This window comes from Vitis riparia, chromosome 18, assembly GCF_004353265.1.
Source record: "Vitis riparia cultivar Riparia Gloire de Montpellier isolate 1030 chromosome 18, EGFV_Vit.rip_1.0, whole genome shotgun sequence".
In the NCBI taxonomy this organism is placed as follows: domain Eukaryota; kingdom Viridiplantae; phylum Streptophyta; class Magnoliopsida; order Vitales; family Vitaceae; genus Vitis; species Vitis riparia.
The window spans coordinates 4,366,268-4,386,768 of NC_048448.1; the positions used below are offsets into that span (position 1 = coordinate 4,366,268).

General features: G+C 37.4%; 1 protein-coding gene and 1 pseudogene across 1 annotated transcript; one reads left to right on the forward strand and one right to left on the reverse strand.

The window, feature by feature from the left end:
* Positions 1-1,070: 1,070 nt before the first annotated feature.
* LOC117905531 (TPR repeat-containing thioredoxin TTL1-like) lies at positions 1,071-5,367 on the reverse strand. The gene is made up of 7 exons (XM_034818434.1): positions 4,120-5,367; positions 3,740-3,932; positions 3,470-3,642; positions 2,984-3,317; positions 2,678-2,882; positions 2,103-2,203; positions 1,071-1,685 (listed from the first exon to the last, which is right to left on the reverse strand). The coding sequence occupies exons 1-7, from the start codon at positions 5,082-5,084 to the stop codon at positions 1,533-1,535; spliced, it is 2,124 nt and encodes a 707-aa protein (XP_034674325.1). The 5' UTR covers positions 5,085-5,367; the 3' UTR covers positions 1,071-1,532.
* A 10,126-nt stretch (positions 5,368-15,493) lies between these two features.
* Positions 15,494-17,736, forward strand: LOC117907923 (annotated as a pseudogene).
* Positions 17,737-20,501: the final 2,765 nt, after the last annotated feature.

Sequence of the window (20,501 nt, forward strand, 5' to 3'; positions counted from 1 at the left end):
AAAGCTAAGCTTAACGAGTCCCTACAACGAATTTGATTAAAAATCTTCTCAGCATCGAATATGAATATATAACTCGATCACGAATGCACATTTCAAAATCATCTTGTTTCATATAATAAGAAGGATCTATAATGAAACAGCTAAAATTCTTTAAGAATAACTGAAATTTTATTCTACTACTTGCTGGACACGGAAAGGAGTTTCTTGCAGGGGAGGACTTTTCTCGTAATTTTGTACAAATTTTGAGTGATTATAAGAGCTATTAAATGCCTCTATTAGTTACAAGGCTAGGGTCTTATGTAGTCGATGGGTCTACTGTCGAGGCAGACTTTTTTGCATTTCATTGACTTCTCTTCACAAGATGTCAAGGGTAATTGATGGGTCTACTGTTGGAGCAGACTTTTTGCATTTCATTGACTTTTCACAAGATGTCAAGGGTAATTGGTCTTTTCTTTTGACGATTTAAATCCATCAATTGGTTAGTCCTTTAGTTATATCTTTTCTAAGGTCGCCATTTATGGGTGAGGTAAATTTTGGTAGCTTCACCCAGAATTATTGGTGCCATTGATTTGTGTGGCATTTGCTAAATGTCTATTGATGCCCAAGTCATTAAAAATGCAGCTTTAATTATTTGTCAATCTTATGATAGTTTTAGTGGGGGAAGCATCGTAGTGATAAAATGCCCTTGAGGCAGCATTGCACTTCAGCCCTAGACAAGTGAACCAGATATCTTATTCTTATTTCCATGCCTTGGCCTCCTCGTAGGAATCAGACCCAAATTCTTTGACCTCCCAGTTGAGAGACACCTAGCTGCAATGAAATATGAGTGGCTGCTAGGTTCTTGACATACATTATCTCAAGCAAATAAACGTTATGAGAAAAAATTTTAGATATTCGCCGAGCAAATTGCAGACACGGACCAGAATTTTGTTGGCTGCCGAGGTCTTTAGCTACAGCATAAAGTCGATGATTCGGGATTTAATCAAACCTCATGTGGAAAACAACAAGAAAGAGAAAAAGAAAAAAAATTAAAATAAAGAGAGAACAAAATAAAAAGGGGACCACCATCATTACTAGAATAAGTAAAGAGGTTATTTTCAAATAATCCACACCAATCATAACCTGTCTGTGACACACCATTGACTATAATTAGTGGGTTCTCTGCAATCAAACCACTAGCTATAAATAAACAATCCACTACCAATTTGGCTTGTTTCCTAAGCCCACAGGAAAGCAATGGGGTAGGAAGAACAAACAACTGTACACACAATCATTATGCCCAATCCAAAACAATGCCCCCTCTAATTTTTCCCTTCATTAATTTAATCCTGCACTCACTCTTTCTCCACTCTTCCTGCTTTATGTACGATGGCAGCAAAGTCTCTGCACTGGTATGATTAGCCCCCACTTTGTTTTTTGTGTTGCTTGAATCTGTCCTTTTTTTATAAGATCTTGAGCTCTTCTTCTTCTTCTTCGATTGTCTCCATGCATACCCAAAAAATTCTGTGTGTTTCCTTTCATTTTTTTTATCTTCAACTGCTGTACAATTTGACCGAGCTTTCTAATAATTCACGATTGTTGCCTGGAATTTCTTTGACCCTTGATCCATTCTTGTATATCTTAAAAGCCGGAACGGAGCTCACACTCTCTGACTTTGCCAAGTAAGGGTGGTCTTCAACCTCCACCTGAATTCATGAATAAACTATGCTTTCACAACTGTAAAACATATTACACTAAGAGATATTTCATTTGATTCGCTAACGTTGGTGGATGGAGCCTGAGGCTCTACCAAGGCTATGAATTAACATGAGCTTGAAAGGGTCAGATAGACCAAACAAACTCAATAGTCAAATTTCTGGGTCTCAGTGTCTGCCCTACATCTATTGGATCAAACAGCAATGGGGTCTGCGACCCACCAGCCAATAGCTTGTCACAGTGCCTTTGCCCTATTAGGTACAAAAACAGAAGATCACTATTATTGGGAAAGGTTGAACTTCTCCCTATAAGTTGCATTCCTGTATCCAGCTTCAGTCCCCGGATTTGGAACCCTAAGAAAGAAAACAAGGAAGAAAAAAAAAAAAAAGGCTTGCTGGCAAACTAACCTTGAGGAAGTAGACGGATGGGTATCTCTTGCAGACTTGCTCAAGGAGCTGCAATACTTGCTTGTGACTAGTTTTGTTGCAGAAGAGGACCACCGACATCCCTGTTGTTTACACAAAAGTTTGGTTTCTTGTCAATTCAGAATCTCTGCTTTACCCAAAAGAATTAGGAAAATATTGCCCATCCTGGGTAAAAAAGAAACAGCTCCTTTCACTAAAAATCTGCCCCACTAACTTTTAGTTGTCCTCTGTCATGTAAGTGACCACTAACTTTTAGTTGTTCTCTGTCATGTAAGTGACAGAAGAAAAATAAGTCACCAATCATGGATGCGCCAAATTGATAATGGATCTGGTGCTGAAGCAATGGTACTTTTTTTTTTATATCAAAACTTGGACATTTAACATATCATAAAATAAAAAAAATAAAAAAAATAAAAAATAAAATGTGAAGTATCAAATCTAGACATGAATTGTTCACATTACTTGTCTCTTATAAAAAAAAAAGTATTAATTCATTTGGTTGTAAAGATGCACAAATTGCATGCAGGGTGAATAAATATCAAGTGTATTTAAGTTACCTGGGGAGGTTACAAAATGTCTGAAACGCTCATTGTTGGAGATGAAGACCAGGTTCGAACCAAACTTCATGTCCTTAATGTCCTCACCACGTTGCTTTTTGAGCTGGATCTTGGCCTCAAACAATGCCCGGCCCACCTCCTCGTCACCCGGAGTTTCTCTTATCAACATCTCATAATCTTGAATAGAGGCCTCCCATCTTTCCAACTACCACACATGATCATACCAAGGAAGAAAATAGATATTAAGTCAAGAAAAAGACAAATCCAACAAGAAGTAAAACAAACGCTCAGGTAACAACTCGTTACCTTGGCATTGCAATTGGCCCTACGCAACCTTGCCTTGCTGTAAGAAGGCTGCACGATGAGTGCCATGGTGCAGTCTTCAACCGCTTTCTCAAACTGGCCAAGTTTAGATCGACAAGCTGCTCGGTTGCATAACAAAATGGTGTTGTAGGGGTCATGGTCTAATCCTTCATTGTACTTAACGCAAGCCTCCAAAAATTTTGATGCATTGAAGAGCTGATTGCCCCTCAATCGGGCCGATTCCACAGCTAGAACTCTTCTCAACACTGTGGTCACCTCATTGTTACTTGAATCAAGTCGAGCTGCTTTCTGAGCCAAGGCCACGGCATCCTCTAACCTATCAAACCATAATGTTCCATAGCAACATATTGGCACATGAAGAATACATTGGAAACTTAATAATATCCCTGCTTGTGAAAATTCCATATGAGAGATATGGTACAATAAGATTACATTAAGACCTTAATTATATTAAATACTTCCACTAACCTGCCCATGGTCATGTAAAGCTGTGCCTGAATTATTAACATATATGCACTAGCAGCCGGTCCAAAGAACTGAGTACATGAATCAATCTGGAACTTGGGTCCCTTCCGGAAGGTAGCATAGGCCTCTTGGTGCCTATGGAGCTTCAATAAGGCCTCGGCTTGGAAAGCATAGATCTGTTTTTTGAGTAACCAAAAATTAATCAGGTAAGTATAATAGGATAAGTAATCACGGAGGCAAAATAAAAAGGGGAATTGGGCTGTGGTGGTTGACCTGGGGAGCTGAATCGGCTCCGGAAGATATTGCACACCTTGCCTCCTTAAGTAAAGTGTTCCAGTCTCTCAAATTTCGGGCTTCTATGCACCTACTGAGGTGTGTTTGCAGAGCTTGAGCTTTGGCGATGTATTCAGAGTCTGTGGGGCTTGAGTATTTGTAGTGATTCAATGCTTTCTCGGCTTCTCCCAGTCTGTATATCATAATTTGTACATAATTATAAGGAAACTGTATTTCTAAACATCAACTTAAAGAAATTGGATTGTTACAATAGTAACATGAACTCCTACTTGTTTTAAGATTCTGAGTTTTCGTTTCTTCATTTTTATCGTCTTTGGACAAGCAAAAGGAATGTAATGATTTTTTAATCTAGTGAGTACCTTAGATATAGTGTCGCCAGACGGTGATGAGCTCTGTGATAAGAAGGCTCAATTTGAATGGCTTCTCTGCACTCAATTACTGCTTCCATAAGATGGCCTAAACCTATTAAAGCCGCGCTCTTATTGCTATGGTACGACGCCTTATTTGCATTGAGGGCAATTGCTTGGTTATATAGTGCCAAGGCCTCCTTGAATCTACCCTGCTTGTACTCCTCATTTCCCATTGACTTCAATGCCTCTGGATCTAACTTATTCAACAGACCTAGAAATCGGCCTCCCGACTTTGGATTCTCATTGCTGGGCTTCCGTGTAATGTTGCCCATAACACCGTTATTTCCAATTCTGCTATCGCTGAGCTTCCTCTGGTGGTAATACCGAGTTTTATTGGTGGAGTCCGGTAGGTCTGTGATCATTGAATTCCCAGTTCTCAGTGGCTTCAAATTACCCAAGTGGCCTAAAGGCATTACATTGCCTGAAGAAGTGGGGACGAGAGCTTTGCTTTCATAGGATTGGTGGTGATCAGTACTCGCCCTATTTGGCTCAGTGTAGAGGCCATTGGGCTCCCTCCTTAGCCTTTTCATGTCCGTTAACTCCTGGGATTGTGATTGCTGCTTTAGGCTTGAAGTAGCAGAGGAGGACGATGAGTTCCTTGCAGCATCTGAGGGCCTAGCACCTTGACTTTTATGACTGGAAGTTGAAGGCCTGGAGCGTACTAAGTTGGGAGTTGTGACTAGCTTCTCATCTAGTTTTGGCGGAGGTTTAGGTGAAATGGAGTTGAGCGAGGCAGTTTTACGGGAACCACCATGTCGCCCCTTGGAATCACTGGGGCTTGTTACCTTCAATGTGCTGTTGCTGTTTGTGGGTAGTGGACGAACAGATGTTTTCTTTGGCCAAAAGCTCCGGCGCTGGAAAATCCCTTCCATCAAACTACAGCCCAGTTCACTATCTACAGAGCACTTGGTCATTTCTTCCTTGACAATCTCTTTCTTCCAAGCGAGGCCTCTTAAAGGCTGGAAATGAGAGTTGATTATTCGTAGGCCAACAAATTTGGAAACGAATGGAAGTAATTACTCAGAAAGAGTACACATCAAACAAACAAAATATGAAAATTTCAGAGGAAGATCCCCAAAGAATGAAAGAAAACAATCAAGAGATGGCTTGAATGTGAAGGATTGTATGTAACAGGTATATTCCGCACAGGTCTTATATATAATCTTATAGCCTCCTGGAGTAGCTGCCAAGAAACCACTCAAGGTTAGAGCTTTTTAGAGAGCATGAGAGTTAAGAACAAAAGAAGAAAGTAAAATAAGAATTAAATGGAAATGTATAAAATAACTATACTCCTTTTGAATTCTCAATACGACAAGAATAAAGGAATGCAAAATGATTAAATTAGTTTGGAAAAAGAATTCACTCTACCAAATAGGTTTCACCATTTTCCTTTCCTTTTCCATCCCCCAACCCTTGTTTTGGTCTACACACCAAGGATCCACGCATTAGACCTTTTAACCTATAGGGTTGTCCTATTTTTCCTTGCAACTTTAGGGATCCTAAAAGGTAAAACCGCCGGAAGAAAAGCTAGCTACTTGTATGTTCTTTGATCTGTTGGTCACTTGGAGCAAATAATGAAGCCCCCCCAGCAGCATATATCTCCAAATTCTCTTGTCACAGTGCTAAGATTAGCAAAAATTACAATTCATAGCATCAAGATAACCACCCATTACATGGCAAATGGCCTCTTCAGACTTCAAATAGTAAGAAAGCAGAGCTGCCTCATTTACCAACCACGCGGTTTTCTGTTTATGCTGCAAACAAACATTATTTACTAAATCCCTTCCCTATTTCTCTCTACTTCATCATCTTCAAACTTTGCCATAGCTATTTTTCTTTTCTAGTGTAGAAAAATGTTGGAGTTCATCAGAACGACAAGACGACTTTTTACATTTGCGCACTTCTGGTAATTAATTTATTATTTTGCCAAGGGTCAAAGGCACGAGCACTCATATTTTAGACTTTTTAGTTTCTCCTTTCATATGAGTTTAGTTTCAAATTTCAACCAGGGGTCTAGACTGATTCATCAATAGAAGGCTAGGTCCACGTAAAGTCAAAATTCAGGCTTAATTTAAGTGAAAATGAAACTATAGTCCATACTGGGTTGGAGTCCTTTTACTGACATTTTGAAATTTGGAATCATGCTTTCACATTTGAAGGAACCCGCTGGTGCATAGTAACAGTGGCAGGGGAAAACAGAGTTGATGGGTTTGAGCAATTTGCTTGTTGAAAGTTAAATGTAAGTTAGCGACTTGCAACTTTTGAACTGATCTTTTTTATCACCCAAATCAACAATGGAAAACGTTAAGAAATGACCAGGCCTCAAAAGAGAAACATTATTTCATCTGCAGATAGCTTTGTCTTTTGTCGTTGATGGGATGTATGGTTAGGGAGATCGAGATCCAGATATTATTACATACAACTGGATTTTCTTTTGACATTAAAAAAAGGAAGGGACTCATTTGGCCGCCTGGTTGACTGTCGGTCAAATAGTATTACCCTCTGAGAATGAAACCATTCAATCTTAGTAACTTGAACGAATGACAAATCATGCCTGAGCCAAATTCTTTCACTCGTTTTGTTGATTATGATTGGTGTTTATGACATTGATTAGCAATTGAAAATAAAATGAATAGCTTTTGGGACCACTTTGCCTCATCTAACCTACCATGCCAAAACTTTATTGTATGAGTTGGTAGCATTTATTGGGTGTCGTTTTGTAAAACTGGTACTTGTGAAGCTTATAGATTTACGAAGTTGATACGTTCTGTTAAGGTGCGCATGGACCACCGTACAAAGGGGCTGCGAGATTAGAGACTCTGTCTGCGGCTCTGCCCACATCTTGTACAGATCCTGTTAGTCGGTGGCCGCTTCCAGCTCTCTAACGGCTCTCCGGACGCCAATTTTTTTTATTTGCGACTGGAATGTATGTGGGTTGGGGATAATTTATAAAAGTGCTAGCAAAAGTAATTTATGGAAAAAATCTAGGAGGTGGTTGCCTTTTTTCATTTTTTTATATATATAATTTTTTCACTTTTTTTTTTTCTTTTTTTCTGGTCCATTTGTGCCTTCCCTAAATTCTAAAAGTGCACCAACTAGCCACGTGTTTCTCTCGGATTCCAGGTTTTTGAGTTTTTCAAATTTTTTTTCTCATTTGCCGACAAATGGAAAATTCTCTGTATTTTCTTTTAAGAATAAAGAAATGATAGAGACAGAGAAAATCAAGCGTATCCCGGCGGGACATGGAGAATCACGTTTTCTGATCTCGCTAAAAGCCCACAAAGGAGTCAAAGTTCACAACTAAAGCATCTTTTAAATTTTAAGGCAAGAGCTGCCAAATTAAACAGTAGAAAAAGCGGCAATATGTTGCGTTAATCTGAATGTCCCCGTTGCTTTCCAGTTCATATACTCCTGGTCCAGTAAAATGGACGTGACACGTACGAGACTTAGGTCTATCCAAATTCAATTCAAGCAGATGTTAGATTTTCTGAACTCTGATGCAAACTTCACTAAAATTCATGGAGTCCCATTCCATGGTCCATCATCCTTTTTTATCCCGACTGATGAAAAAGAATACTTGTCCGTTGTCCCGTTGAAGTAAATTAGCAATTAAAGCATATAATAAAGTGGGCAGGCCATCTGTATGCGATGATTGTTACGGGGAACCATCATGGTATCCTTCACCGATCACCAAATTTGAACAAAAAGCACGTTTATAGCATTGACTATATCAAAGGTGGGGCATGGCATATGATCGAATTTGGAATCCGTTCGCAATCCTCCATATTGATTGATAATGGTGGGGTTGCCACCCAGCACCCGAGGGTGCACCAATGAACACGCAACCAACATTCTTGGCATACATCTCAAAATACAAATATATAGCATAAACAAAAGAGTAGGTGGGTCGGACCAACACTTTGTTGGGGATGCAATTGAGCACGGCCTTTGGAAAAATATTCAGTCATCTACATAATATTGTAATGCAACTAAATTGATCACAAGACATGCATGGCTAGTCAGCAAGATGAACAAAAATTAAAACATAAAGATATGGGTGATCAAGTTGGGGCTATTTTTCTTCTTTGTTAAGCTCTAGAGATTCTTGTTCAAGCACCTTCTTCTCTACGTCGGCATTTCATAAAGGGTGGTGGAACCTGGAAAAGGCTTGGGAAGTAAGGCTTGAAAGAGGAGAAAGTGGTTATACCTGATACGTAGAGGGTGCGGCAGGTGTGGAACATGGGTTTGTGTGGTAGGCTAGGCTTGGAACTCAAGGCTCATTGAAGCAAGAGCGATACGTGTATGGTGCGGAAAGTGTCGCACCTGCATTTTACGTAAAGGGGAGCACCTCTTACATGATTCAAATAAAAGGGTTCTAAATTAAGCTACCAAGGCTTCAGGCGTAAGCATTCAGGGTCTCTTTGGGTTTGCTTCACGTTGGGATATAAAACCTCAGCAAGACATTCTAAGTCATTCTCTCTGAAGTCTCAACATAGCCTCTTACTCGTAGGATAATCATAAAAAAATTGATCTTAAAAGGATATCACAGAAATTGATGATGGTGGTGATTATTATATATGTTATATAGAAGAAACAAAATTAGTATATTACTCTTTTCAATAACGAAGTACTCTATATATACAAAATACCATACCCCACATAAGAGAAGTTGATTAATTGCAAGAACAACCTGGTTGATAATGTTCACAGATTCTCAGACTACTTTTTATTTTGGGTGCTGCCATTGGCCAGCCCATATTTAGTACACCAATTCAAAACCCACAAGGCCAGGAGAGGTGATCGGACTGGTCATGTGATCCAGTATACACCATTTCTAACTGGGTTGAATTGGGCTTGTCCTTGTTGTGTAATAAAATCCATTGATGGAGTGGCATAATTTCTGAAAGAGGTGACATCAATTAACCCAATCTGATAAGCCGGGTCCTAAATTGCAGGTTCAAATACCAAATTGTCGAAAAATGTCAAAAATTATTTGAAATTAACCCAATTTTAAATCCATCCCTACGGAGACTCACAACAAAGCATAAGAAACTGAGAATTAAAACCACTAATTTTGTTACACCCATCCAATGTTTTGCCGCCGATGGCTCTTACATGCAGGCAGCTTATCACACCAAAACACTTCTCCCTAAAGACATTAAAGATCCAACATTATCTTGGTGCCACATAGCCCCTGTAACTTCCCCTGCAACAAATATACATGTTTCATAAGCGTTTATCAAAGTAAAGCAAAACTTTGTCATCATGTGTGATTATGACAATATATTTTTTCATAGGGTCAGTAGACGTAAGAATATCATTGATCAAAATATTAACGAGTAGAAATTATTACTTGATACACATATTTATGGCACATGACATCATCATAAAATTGACAAAATTATGACACAAGTTGTAACATTCCATTCCATTCCATGCCGAAGAAATATTTTTTCATTACAATATTTTTCATCATCAAAGATTAATTCATGTATATTATATTTAAAAGTATGAAGTATTTTATATTTTTTTATATAAAAATATTCCTTAATCAATATACCAAGTAACTTCTTTATATACATGCATGATCTTTAATATTATCTTAAAAATTAGGTTTTTATTATTTTTTTATGCTGACATAATGCAAAATATACCTTAACTAATTTCTTATATTTTTTTATGATGACATTAATGCAAAATATACCTTTAAGATTACCATCATAGCCAAATTTGGTTTCATTCCTATTAAAGCGTTGTAAAAACTAGAGATAACTTATCAAAGTTTAAATCCATGTTGTGGGAAATAGTTGAATAATTATGATTATCTTTCGTAAATAAAATGGGAGGTTTATGAGGAGAATTATATTCAGAGCTATGAGAAAATTTACCCACTAAATTTAACATCAAAATCAGAATGAGTTATGAAGTTATCATAAAGACAAACATTTAAAGATGAATAGGAGATAAGTGGAGGGTTGAGATAGTCTTTCATTGATTTATACCTGTGACAAACTTGAAATTTAGGTGATCTCCTATTGATGTAGGCTTGGGGTGAGGTAGTTCCTCATCAACTTATAAATTGGTGTAGGCGTAGATGATGTTGGTGTGACCATTACGTCACATTACTCTAATACTCCATTGTTACCTTCAAATTCTTAGTTTTAGTGACCAACTTCAATAAATATATATATATATATATAATGTATATGAATGTGAATCAAACCTAAAAGCAAATCGTTTATTTATTTTTATTGAAAACAACTAAACATTGTTGATCCCTTGAAATGATGTCACTTTCTTAACTACAAATGTTCATTGTAATTAAAATATTAAAATCTAGGATATACGATAACTTTGATTTAAAAAAATTAAAAATGAAGTTATGACAATTTTGTAGTATTCTAAGTTGTCATCCTTTGAAATCTACGTTAATGAGTTCAGTTATCATAGATTACAAAGATTAATTATTTCCTTAAACTAAAAACAACCCTAATATACAATAAATAAGGATAAAAAGATTTTATAAAATGTTAAATAAAATAAACAAAATAAAATAAAAAGTTTTGAAGAGTATTTAATAAAATAAACAAAATAAAAGAAAATGTTCTTAGGAGTTTCACAATCTAATATTGAATCCATTGAGATAGAGAGAGAGAAAAAAAAAATTATGTAATATAGGTTGAGGATCAAAGTCTACTTGAGATAAATTTGAGTCTTAAAATCAATTCACATATGGAGTTAGGATTTTAACTTTAGAAAATGAATCTGTTAAGACAATTAAATATATTGGTCAATTTAGTTTTCAGTTTATAAAAAAAAAAAACTAATATCCATCTTGTAAGTTGGCTATTAGACTTGTAGAATGATCAAGTTAAGTTAATTAGAAATCAAGGTTTTTATAAGAATTACTAATATCTCAATAAGAATCTTTTATATCTTATCTAAAGTGAACTAATATATAAGATTTATTTTTACTGATTTAAATATAAAAATATAAAGAAAACCAATCAAAGTCTTCCTTTGAATTCTTCATGTTCATGTTAACATTTCCATATTTCATAAAATTAGTCAAAGAGCATAAGAGATTTCTCCTTATAACCATGTTTGGTTGCCAATAAGATATAATATAAAATTAAATAAAAAATTGAAATTTTATTGAAAAACTAAGAGAGAAGTACAAAGCTTTCAAAAACATACGTGTGTATCTCCATCTTCCTCTCTCTATGAACTATATGTCTAAACCCTAAAACAAGGTAAATATGTATAATATAACCCTAAAATAAACATATGACACCTTCTAATTGGTTGGTTGTTCCAAAAATTACATCAAAATGTCCAAAAAGCACAAAAAACTATGAATTCTAAATGTTCTCATTCAATTTTAAATTGAATAGGAGGAGCCTTTTGATGTAAATTCAAATTAGTGGAAGCTTGGAGAACACAAAACAATCTTTATATTCAAAATTTGGAGTGAATTTGAAATCATTTCAAACTCATAAGTGTGATTTCAAATTGACATTAATAATTTCAAATTAGACATGTAAATTTTAAACTCAACTTTTGTCATGTCCCATAACTCTACTTCAAATGGCCATATTTTCTTTGTTTCAATTTCAATTCATATACCATTAGATTCATGATTTCTTAAGCTTTGAGACTATATGTAGCAATCATTGAAAAACTCATGCAAGACTATCCAAAATCTAATTCAAAGTTAGGGCTGATTTCTTTTAACTTAATTCATATTCTCATTTTTCTCTATTAATGTTCTTAGACAAAAGTAGTGTTGTTTTGTGATCACAATACTTTTATCTAGACCTTCATCCTTAGCCCGTTGCTCCATCTTGTGTTTGGAAAAAAATTGAAAAAAGACAGATTTTATCGTTAATGTGTAGGAGTGTGCCTTCACCAATAGCCGTAGTTATTGAACCTCAAGAGTAGAGCGTTATTACCAAAAACCTTCGTTACAATGGTGCATTATCACATCCTGATAAAAATTCGAAAAGTGTTTTATTTTATTTTAATTCCAGTTTTAAAATGTTTGTTTTCTTCTCAACCTTTAAATCCAACAGTAGTGAGGTCTTTCTTTCCAAAAGATACTTCAAAATGACTCTTTTAATTCACAAGGATGTTCATGGAACTTCATTAAACCACAGTAAATAGTGGGAAGATAAGATGAAGGGTACAAGCTGAGAGTATTTTTATATTTTAGACTATAGCCACCTTCTTCCTAAGTGCGGCTAATCACCTCCAAGTACAACAAAGTGATTTCCTGATTGTGAATTAAAGTTTGAAGGACAATAAAGTTTGAAAAGTGGGACATCCTAACACCATGGTAGGATGACTCAGAAATCAAAAATAAAAAACCATTTTTTCTTGTCCTAATAATCAACTGTAACTCTTAGCACAAAAGCTTGGTGAGGTATGCTGCAGCTATAGTGTTATTAAAAATCTAACATATTTATTCAGTTGTTTCCCCAATAAAATCTGAGCACTTCAACAGTTCAACTAGCTGATTTTGATCTGGTAAAGCTGTCAAATTATTAACAATGAGGCATAAAACACATTCGACTCCATAGTCTAGTACATCGTGGGATGTATAACCAAACAAACCACCGAAAGAGGCAAATTTTTACTTGATTCCAATTTCCAACCTCTTGAAACTCTTGAAATGCCCACACTGGATGTAGTTCTAACTTCTAACATGGGACCATATCGACTACTTTTTCCTCTGGCTCAAGGGATGGGAGGTCGGAGAATGTTGAGTCATAAATTTTCTTGTTGCTAGAACTTTGAAAGGCAAGCAGCTTGGAAAAAACATGAAAAGAGACTCCTGCCCATAAAGAATTATGAATCCCAAACTGATGCACTGATGATGCTAATGTCCAAGCCAGATTATCTCAGATCCTCACGATGCACCCGCGTGTGGTCTTATCTCTGGTGTTTTTTTATTCATACTTTTTTTTTTTTGTTTGTTTGCTTTTGCTTTTGAAATGGTAATTAATACAGGAGAATCTATATGGTTGCGGACTGGATTCAAAGTGGAGCTTTCAACAGGTCACTGATATTATAGCCTATAGGCCCGGCTAGGAAAACTAGAAATGGCCTACTGACTGATCTCTGCACATCCCTCACTCAAATGTCAAAACTCACATTAATATCAAAACTAGAATTGTAGTATGCTTCAAAATATACTACAATTCTCTCCTATCACTATCAGAGACAATACCTCATGCCAATCCCCCACCCCCTACGCACGCTAGAATTGTGGCTTACCAACTGCAATTATGATTGGATGGGCTCAGGTCCGAATAGACTTTTTTTATGGGCGAACTCAGACCGATCAGCATCCTTGTAACAGAGGGAAATTGGGCTGGGCCAGCTCAAATAGTTCCTCATTCAGAAACGTCAGAAGCCCAACCGAAATGCTTTCGTCCCATTTGCGATTTTAATATTACGACCAAGTTCGGCCAAGCCACATCTCTACTTTCCTGAATCTGGAAATCATGCTATATTTGAAAACCATTGTCCTATTACCCGTATCACCCTCTTCATTGTCCATGAGACTTCACTTTCATTCTCTCACTTCATTAATAATCAATTAGCTGCTGACCACTTGAAAAAAAAATTGAAAATATTTCAAAAAATTAATCAGTTTTAACGTGTAAAAGATGCCCTAAAAACTTGTTCAAGAGTAGGTACCCTTACAAAGTGCCTCGCACAATTTGACTTGAGCATTCCCACAAAGGTTCTACTTGTACTACATATGTAAAAGGCATCAATCTCTTTTGCCCTAATTCCAATGTAAAAATCACAAATGGTTAACACCACCCCTTCAAGACCAAATGCCGCACATCTTGACCAGATCCATGTGAGGGGCTCTTAGTTCAACTATAGTAATACAAGGAAAGACAAAAGAAGCATTAAAATAAACTAATTTCGTATGGTGATATAGCGTAACATAATGGCCTATAATCTAAACACGGGTAAGGGCACCAACAAAAAGCACAAAAAGACAACGATAATGAAAGAAAAAGAAGTGGTAGAAGAAGGGCAAGCGCTGTATAAGTTGGATTTTTTCAAGATCCATTGCTCAAGTTAATAATGTTGTAGAATAAGTTGACCTAACCAGCATGTGAATATTTCCAATTACCAAAAAGAGTGACATAGCAATGGTGGCAGCTCTATATTATAATAGGGCGTGATAATTGCAACAGTTGAAGAAGCATAAATGTGAAAGAAAGGCATTGAATTGATTTGAATAATGGAAACCGGTATTATTTTAGTTAAGATTTCACCAAGGGACAACAGCAGAGAATTTGGATTTTGGGAGTTTGAGATTTGTTTTTGTGGAACCTCACATATTATAACACATAAGATGACAAAGATGCGGAACCTCACAATATTATATTTATGAAATTTTTTAATCAACTGATGTATGCAGTATTAATGTTTTTCTTTTGGGCTTCAATGGTTGTAGCGACACATGAATGTGGTTGAGCTGACCTAACCATCTAAGATTTAGATCTCTTTTTCTTGAATAAAATCAAGCTCTGGTTTGAAAGGGGAATGAATAGCAAAAGAAGAAGAAGATAAACCAATAATTAAGGATCAAGTGAAGATCACGAAATATTATTCAAAGAAGACCGCATATAAAAATATAGTAGATGAATCCAGCTATCAATATTCGTGTGGGCAATAATACGTAGAAAGATCATGAAGAAACATCATGTTTTCAATCTTAATCACAGAGGACGACTACGGTAAAAGATTCTCTGATGTTGCTCAATTATAACCTGGATTTTATTTCTGAAGTTTTACCAGGCCTCATGAGTTCTGACTTGGTCAAAGGCTGATCAAGGTTCTTTGGTGATTTATTGACGCAGCCGTAGATCCATTTTGCAGTAATTTATAGAGATTTATAGAGCAAACTCATTTTAAAAAATGCGGAAAATATATTATAATAGGGGCATATTTTTTGTCCAGTAGTGCAGTATAATTATTGGGTGTCAGTGTAAATGTGAGAGGGGGAATTTTAAACAGTGGTGGAGGTGGTGCGTGGCTGCGACAGCGGTGGCATTGGCCGGTGATTTTATTCAGTTCATGGCCTGTGGCCACTGACTTTACCCAATTTAGCTGCTTATTCTTTTATTCTTTTTCCTTTTGTGTGTATATCAATATATATATATATATATATATTTGGTGTGTGTATGTGTGGTTTTTCAATATATATATAAATATTTTTTAACCTTTTTAAACCTTAACCTCAAATCCCTTTCTTCCTTTCACATTCTGTATCAAACTTCTCCAACCATTTCTCTCTCTCTCTCTGTCTAATATACACTTTGAGTTTGACCCGTTGCCAGCCATGGGCAGCTCTTTCTCTCCACCAATGGAGACCCCACCCTCCAATCTCTGGAGGATCTCCTAAGTGGGAACATATGCTGAACCCCGCCTCTCTTTTAGAGCAGAAAGCTTAAATAGCCTTTCCTCTCTCATTTCTCTCCTTTTTTTTCTTCCCCGGAACCCTAATTCAAAGCACATGGGAGAGGAGAAGAAAACTCCAATATCTCTTGGATCTCCACCTTTCCCCTCTGCCCATCACAATAAAGATCCTCCGGCATACTGATCTTCCTCTTACCTTTTTTTCTTTATTTTTTATAGGAGAAACTCTTGAGGAGGAGGAGTTTTGATTGCAGATCAGGGCTTTAAAGATATGGGGACTTTATGAAAGCTGTTCTAGAAGATCTCTCTCCATTTACTTCATGGATTCTTTTTGGGTATCCTCATAATTGAAGCTTTCAGATTATCTTTTTCCCTCTGCAACTTTGCAACCATCACCATCTCTTTGCAGGTTTCATCCTCTCCTTTTTTCCATTTTGTTTATTATTATCGCCGTCCTCCTTTCCAAGTTAAAGCTATGGATTCTGGAAACAGTAGTAGTATGCAATCTTCGAGTGGGGGGATGAAGAGTATGAGTCAAGGCCCGAGTCGATCCCGGCTTTCTTGAATCCTTCTGGCCACTTTGGTTCAGTCTCATCAAACCCACAGCCACCACCTTTTTCTCACCACCAAAACCACCCACCTACTTTGTTTGATCCTCGATCAAATTATGTGGATGCTTTCTCCCAATCATCAGCAAACCCAAATGCAAATTCCTTGTTAAATCTCGACACGGTTTGGTCCAGAGGCCTAAGATCTGAGCCGAATTGCACTGACTTTGGGAACCTCACAGGCTTGTCTTCTTCCTCAACATCATCATCAGGCCAATCTATGTTAGGGGTTCAAGGACCCGGTCAGGGCCAATTCCCAAGTTCATCTTCCACGAGGATGATGTCAGTCCATGAAAATGGTGGACGTGCTTCGTCTGCTTCACTGCCCTCTGATCAAACCAACGTAGTCCGAAGCTCCAAGAAGCGAACCAGGGCTTCAAGACGGGCACCCACAACTGTACTCACCACCGACACGTCCAATTTCCGAGCAATGGTGCAAGAATTCACTGGGATCCCCGCTCCTCCATTCTCCGCCTCACCCTACTCTCGCAGGCTCGATCTCTTTGGAGCTGGCTCATCCATCAAGCCGGGACATCTGGAACCACTGGGGCCTCTCTATCCTTTACGCCCTTCCCCCCACAAGGTTCAGCCAAACCCATTTGTATCTTCATCTTCCTCCCCATCTCCTTCTTTCTTCAACTCTACTATCGGTGACTCTATTGTTTCTACTACTAATATTGCCACTACCTCTACTAACAACATCATTACCACTTCCATGGCTGCTGCCACCAACGCTATCAATTCAGGTTCTAATACCTACCAACTACCTTCTGATCCTGGGTTTTCCAAACAACCTCAAAATGTACTAGGCATGCAAAACCCAATCCTCTCTTTCCAGTCTCTCCTGCAGTCTCCACCTTCCCATCCGCTCAAGTACCCTTTAGCCGATGTACCGGTTTTTGGCACCAAGTCTCCGGCAAGTTTAACCTTACCCTTACCTTCCTTTGAGGAATTGGGCGTGCCCCATGGACACGTTAATGCAAACATTAGCGGGCTCCCAAGTCATGCAACTTCTGGTGGGTCGAGGCGGCTCAGGACAGACGATAATGGAACATGCTGGAGGGATGGAGCGGGATCCAACGAGGGGAGTCGAGAACAGTTGAGGCCGTTCAATGGAAATTATGGTGATTCGCCCCAGGTTAGTAGCTTTAAGTTGAACTGCTCAGCTTCTTCATCAGCTTTCCACCCTGAGAAGGGATCGGATAACGTTTCCTCTAGGGGTGAAGGTACAGTGGATTCATGGATTTGTCCTTCGGATTAGGATTTGTGCAGCAATAAACAGTACAGAGAAACTACAATGAGGAAGAACTGTTTTACAGCAGAGAGGATGATGATGTTGGGTCTGTCCTTCAACATTCATCATCCCTCGTCTTTAGCTAAGTTATGGCATCATATATTATCTTAATTATATGTAAATATGGTGTCTTCTCTCTGATTAAATATCCATAGAATGATTACAGAAATTAAAGTTTCCTCTATATATTTATATGTATAGTTATTCATTTCTTTTTCTTCTTCTGTTTTTTTTTTTTCCCTTCTTTTTCAGCAGTTGTTCATTTCTTTAACTGTCTCAAGGTTATAAAACATCTTCCCCACTGTTTCACAGAGAAGACCTAACACCTAAACGAAACCCCATTAAGCTAAAAAAATTTCTTCCTCGTACATTATCTACTGGATGAAAATAAGCTTGTAGGTGCTACGTTACTATAAGAGTTAATAAGACCCGGTGTTCCTCATTCCTTTATTCTTATTCCACATAATGTCATGACTTTTGGTTACTTGAAAATCATGCCATGCCATGAGTAAGAAGAGGATCAGATTCTCTTTTTTAATAAGCCTCGACCCTTAGATTATATTTATATGTATCATTTTACCCATTATTTAATTGTAGTGTAATATAATTAATATTTATGTTTGTTATATTTCATATTGGATATCTTGAGAAAATAAAAAAGAGATATCAAAAGCAACAAATCATAAAAAACCTTCAACAACTCTTTCAGGAAAAAAACAATTGAAGGTATTTGAACTCTGAATGCGACTCAGGTTGATTTCTGGCCTCACCCCAACCCTTTTGTCTTTGAGGAAAATGAAAATTCACTTCAACCGTTGTGGCTGTGTGGGAGCTTCTCCACGCGTTTTTTGTGCCTTTTTATGAATAGCCGCTCGGTTTCCTCTTCTTGCTGCAAGTTTGCAACTTGTTGCGGCTGAGTCAGACCAGATGTAAAATCGGCTTCTCCATGGATTTTAAGAGATTTTGATAGTAAATATATTCACATTTGTTGAGTCCGGATTTTATACTTTAGTCTTTAGGCCTACATAATGAAAAAGCTGATTTGTTCTTCTTCGCCTCTAAAGCGTGTGCTGTTGAATTATTTCTTTGTATTTTTCTCTAAGATAAAGTGCTGTCTGCAGGTTTCTTAGTTTTAATTTAATTTTATTTATTTATTGTATTCTCGTGCTAAATCTGACTGTTCAATGTTTATTTTCTATTGAAACTGATGACGCAACTCAGTGATTGGTGGCAAGATTTGGGACACATTCCTTAGCCACCGTACGACCATAAACTACAAGTTAAAAACGCCTCCATTTTTCTTAATTGTTTTCTTCCCTTTGTTATTTTTTCTAGTTGAAAATTATAATTTTTAACAAGCCCATTCTAGGTATATCCCCAGCTTGCTGGCTTCCAATCCATATGAATCATAAAATCTCTTCTTATTAGACAGTTCCGCGTATGCATCCTGGAAGGCCATTGACAATAGCTCCCTCTAATTTACAGAAGATAAAAATACAATACGATACGTATACAATTCACCAACTTCATTTCAAATCATCTGGGCAATAACGTATAAGCCACAGGATGTTTTCTAATCAAAAGATATGGATAAGGAAATCAAGATCATGTACTTCAAAGCAATGGCCAACCACCGTCAAGTTGTGGGGTTGAATAATTTAATTGCAGTTTTTGCCTTTTTGGAGGGCTCAGCCTGAGTTGATAGAGTACTTGTAGCAATTAAGGAGTTCAATGTAGATGTATTATTCGAGAAAGTAATATTGTAGCTGATATCCTAAAAGTCAGTGGTCTTTTAATGCTTTGCATGCCCGAATTGTCACTCGTCTTTTATGGCCCTGGCAGTGAAATATAGAGATGAAAATTAGAAAGCAAAAAAAGAGGAACATGAATAGGGAGGAGAGAGAAATGGGTTATTTATTTGATACCTCTTTTGATACCAATCTCCCAAAATCTAATGGTTAATCATTTCTTTTAGCTATGAATAGCCAAGGGAGAGTGACCTTTTGTTCAAAATATTTTTGAATCATTTTACAGCCAGAAGAAATGATTAACCATGAGATTTTGGGAGATTGATGTAAAAAGAAGGATAAAGTAGATAACCTCTCCCTCTCTCCCCCCCCTCTCTCTCCCTCTCACATATACAATGATGATAAAATTAAAAAACAAATGTAGGAGAGATTATTAGCCATGGAATTTTGGGAGATTGGGGGACCTTTTGAGGGGATGTTGTGACATGTGACTCTCTCTTTTGGAATATGGTGGCCCATGCCAGAGAATAATATGGTTTTTAGTAATGATGATTGTTTCTCTCCATGTATCTACCTCTCACTCCCTCATCTTTGTCCTCAGCTCAGCTCAGTCCCCAGGCTCATGTGAGAGAGACCTCCCCTCAAAGTTCCCAACTGAAAATTAAAAGGCCCAGCCTAAATCTCTGAGCATGTGTCCCTACAATTTCGAGCCAACCCCAAAAGCTACAAACCTTTTAACACCCCTTCCCTCCCTCAAAGAAACATATATTATTTAATCAACTGTTCCACAGACAGATCGAAGTTCCAGTATATGCAGCACGTCAAAACCTTGTCCCAACCCCAAGCCCCATGTGACCCATTCTATATTAGGAAGTAGTAACCCAACCCCTCCTAAAGTAATCCAATAATTCAACTTCCTTGTGCGCTTGTGACACAGAAATTTGTGTTTGTGACACTAGCTGTTAACCTTCATAAAGTAATTATCGGGGTATAATTTTTATATTCTATGCTCATTTTCTACTCAAGATGTTGATTGCCTCCTTTCCCTAATCATTCATTCATTTCCATTATTAAGTTTTAAGTATGCAAGTTAGTATACGTAAGCAATGATGAAGGTGGGGTACAAAGGTGATGGGAGCGGGTCTTGGAAGAGTCGGACCAATACCTCGTGGCTAGACTTAAAAGGGAGCAATGTTGGAACTTGGGGCCTGGGCTCCATCTGGTGGCTCCGGAGAA

Bases quoted from the DNA above. Each gene is read 5' to 3' on its own strand.
- LOC117905531 (XM_034818434.1), bottom strand. From the start codon at position 5,084: ATGACCAAGTGCTCTGTAGATAGTGAACTGGGCTGTAGTTTGATGGAA. The intron at 3,933-4,119 runs GTACTCACTAGA...TATGATATACAG, and splicing joins CTGGCGACACTATATCTAAG to ACTGGGAGAAGCCGAGAAAG. The intron at 2,883-2,983 runs GTAACGAGTTGT...CATGTGTGGTAG, and splicing joins GGGCCAATTGCAATGCCAAG to TTGGAAAGATGGGAGGCCTC.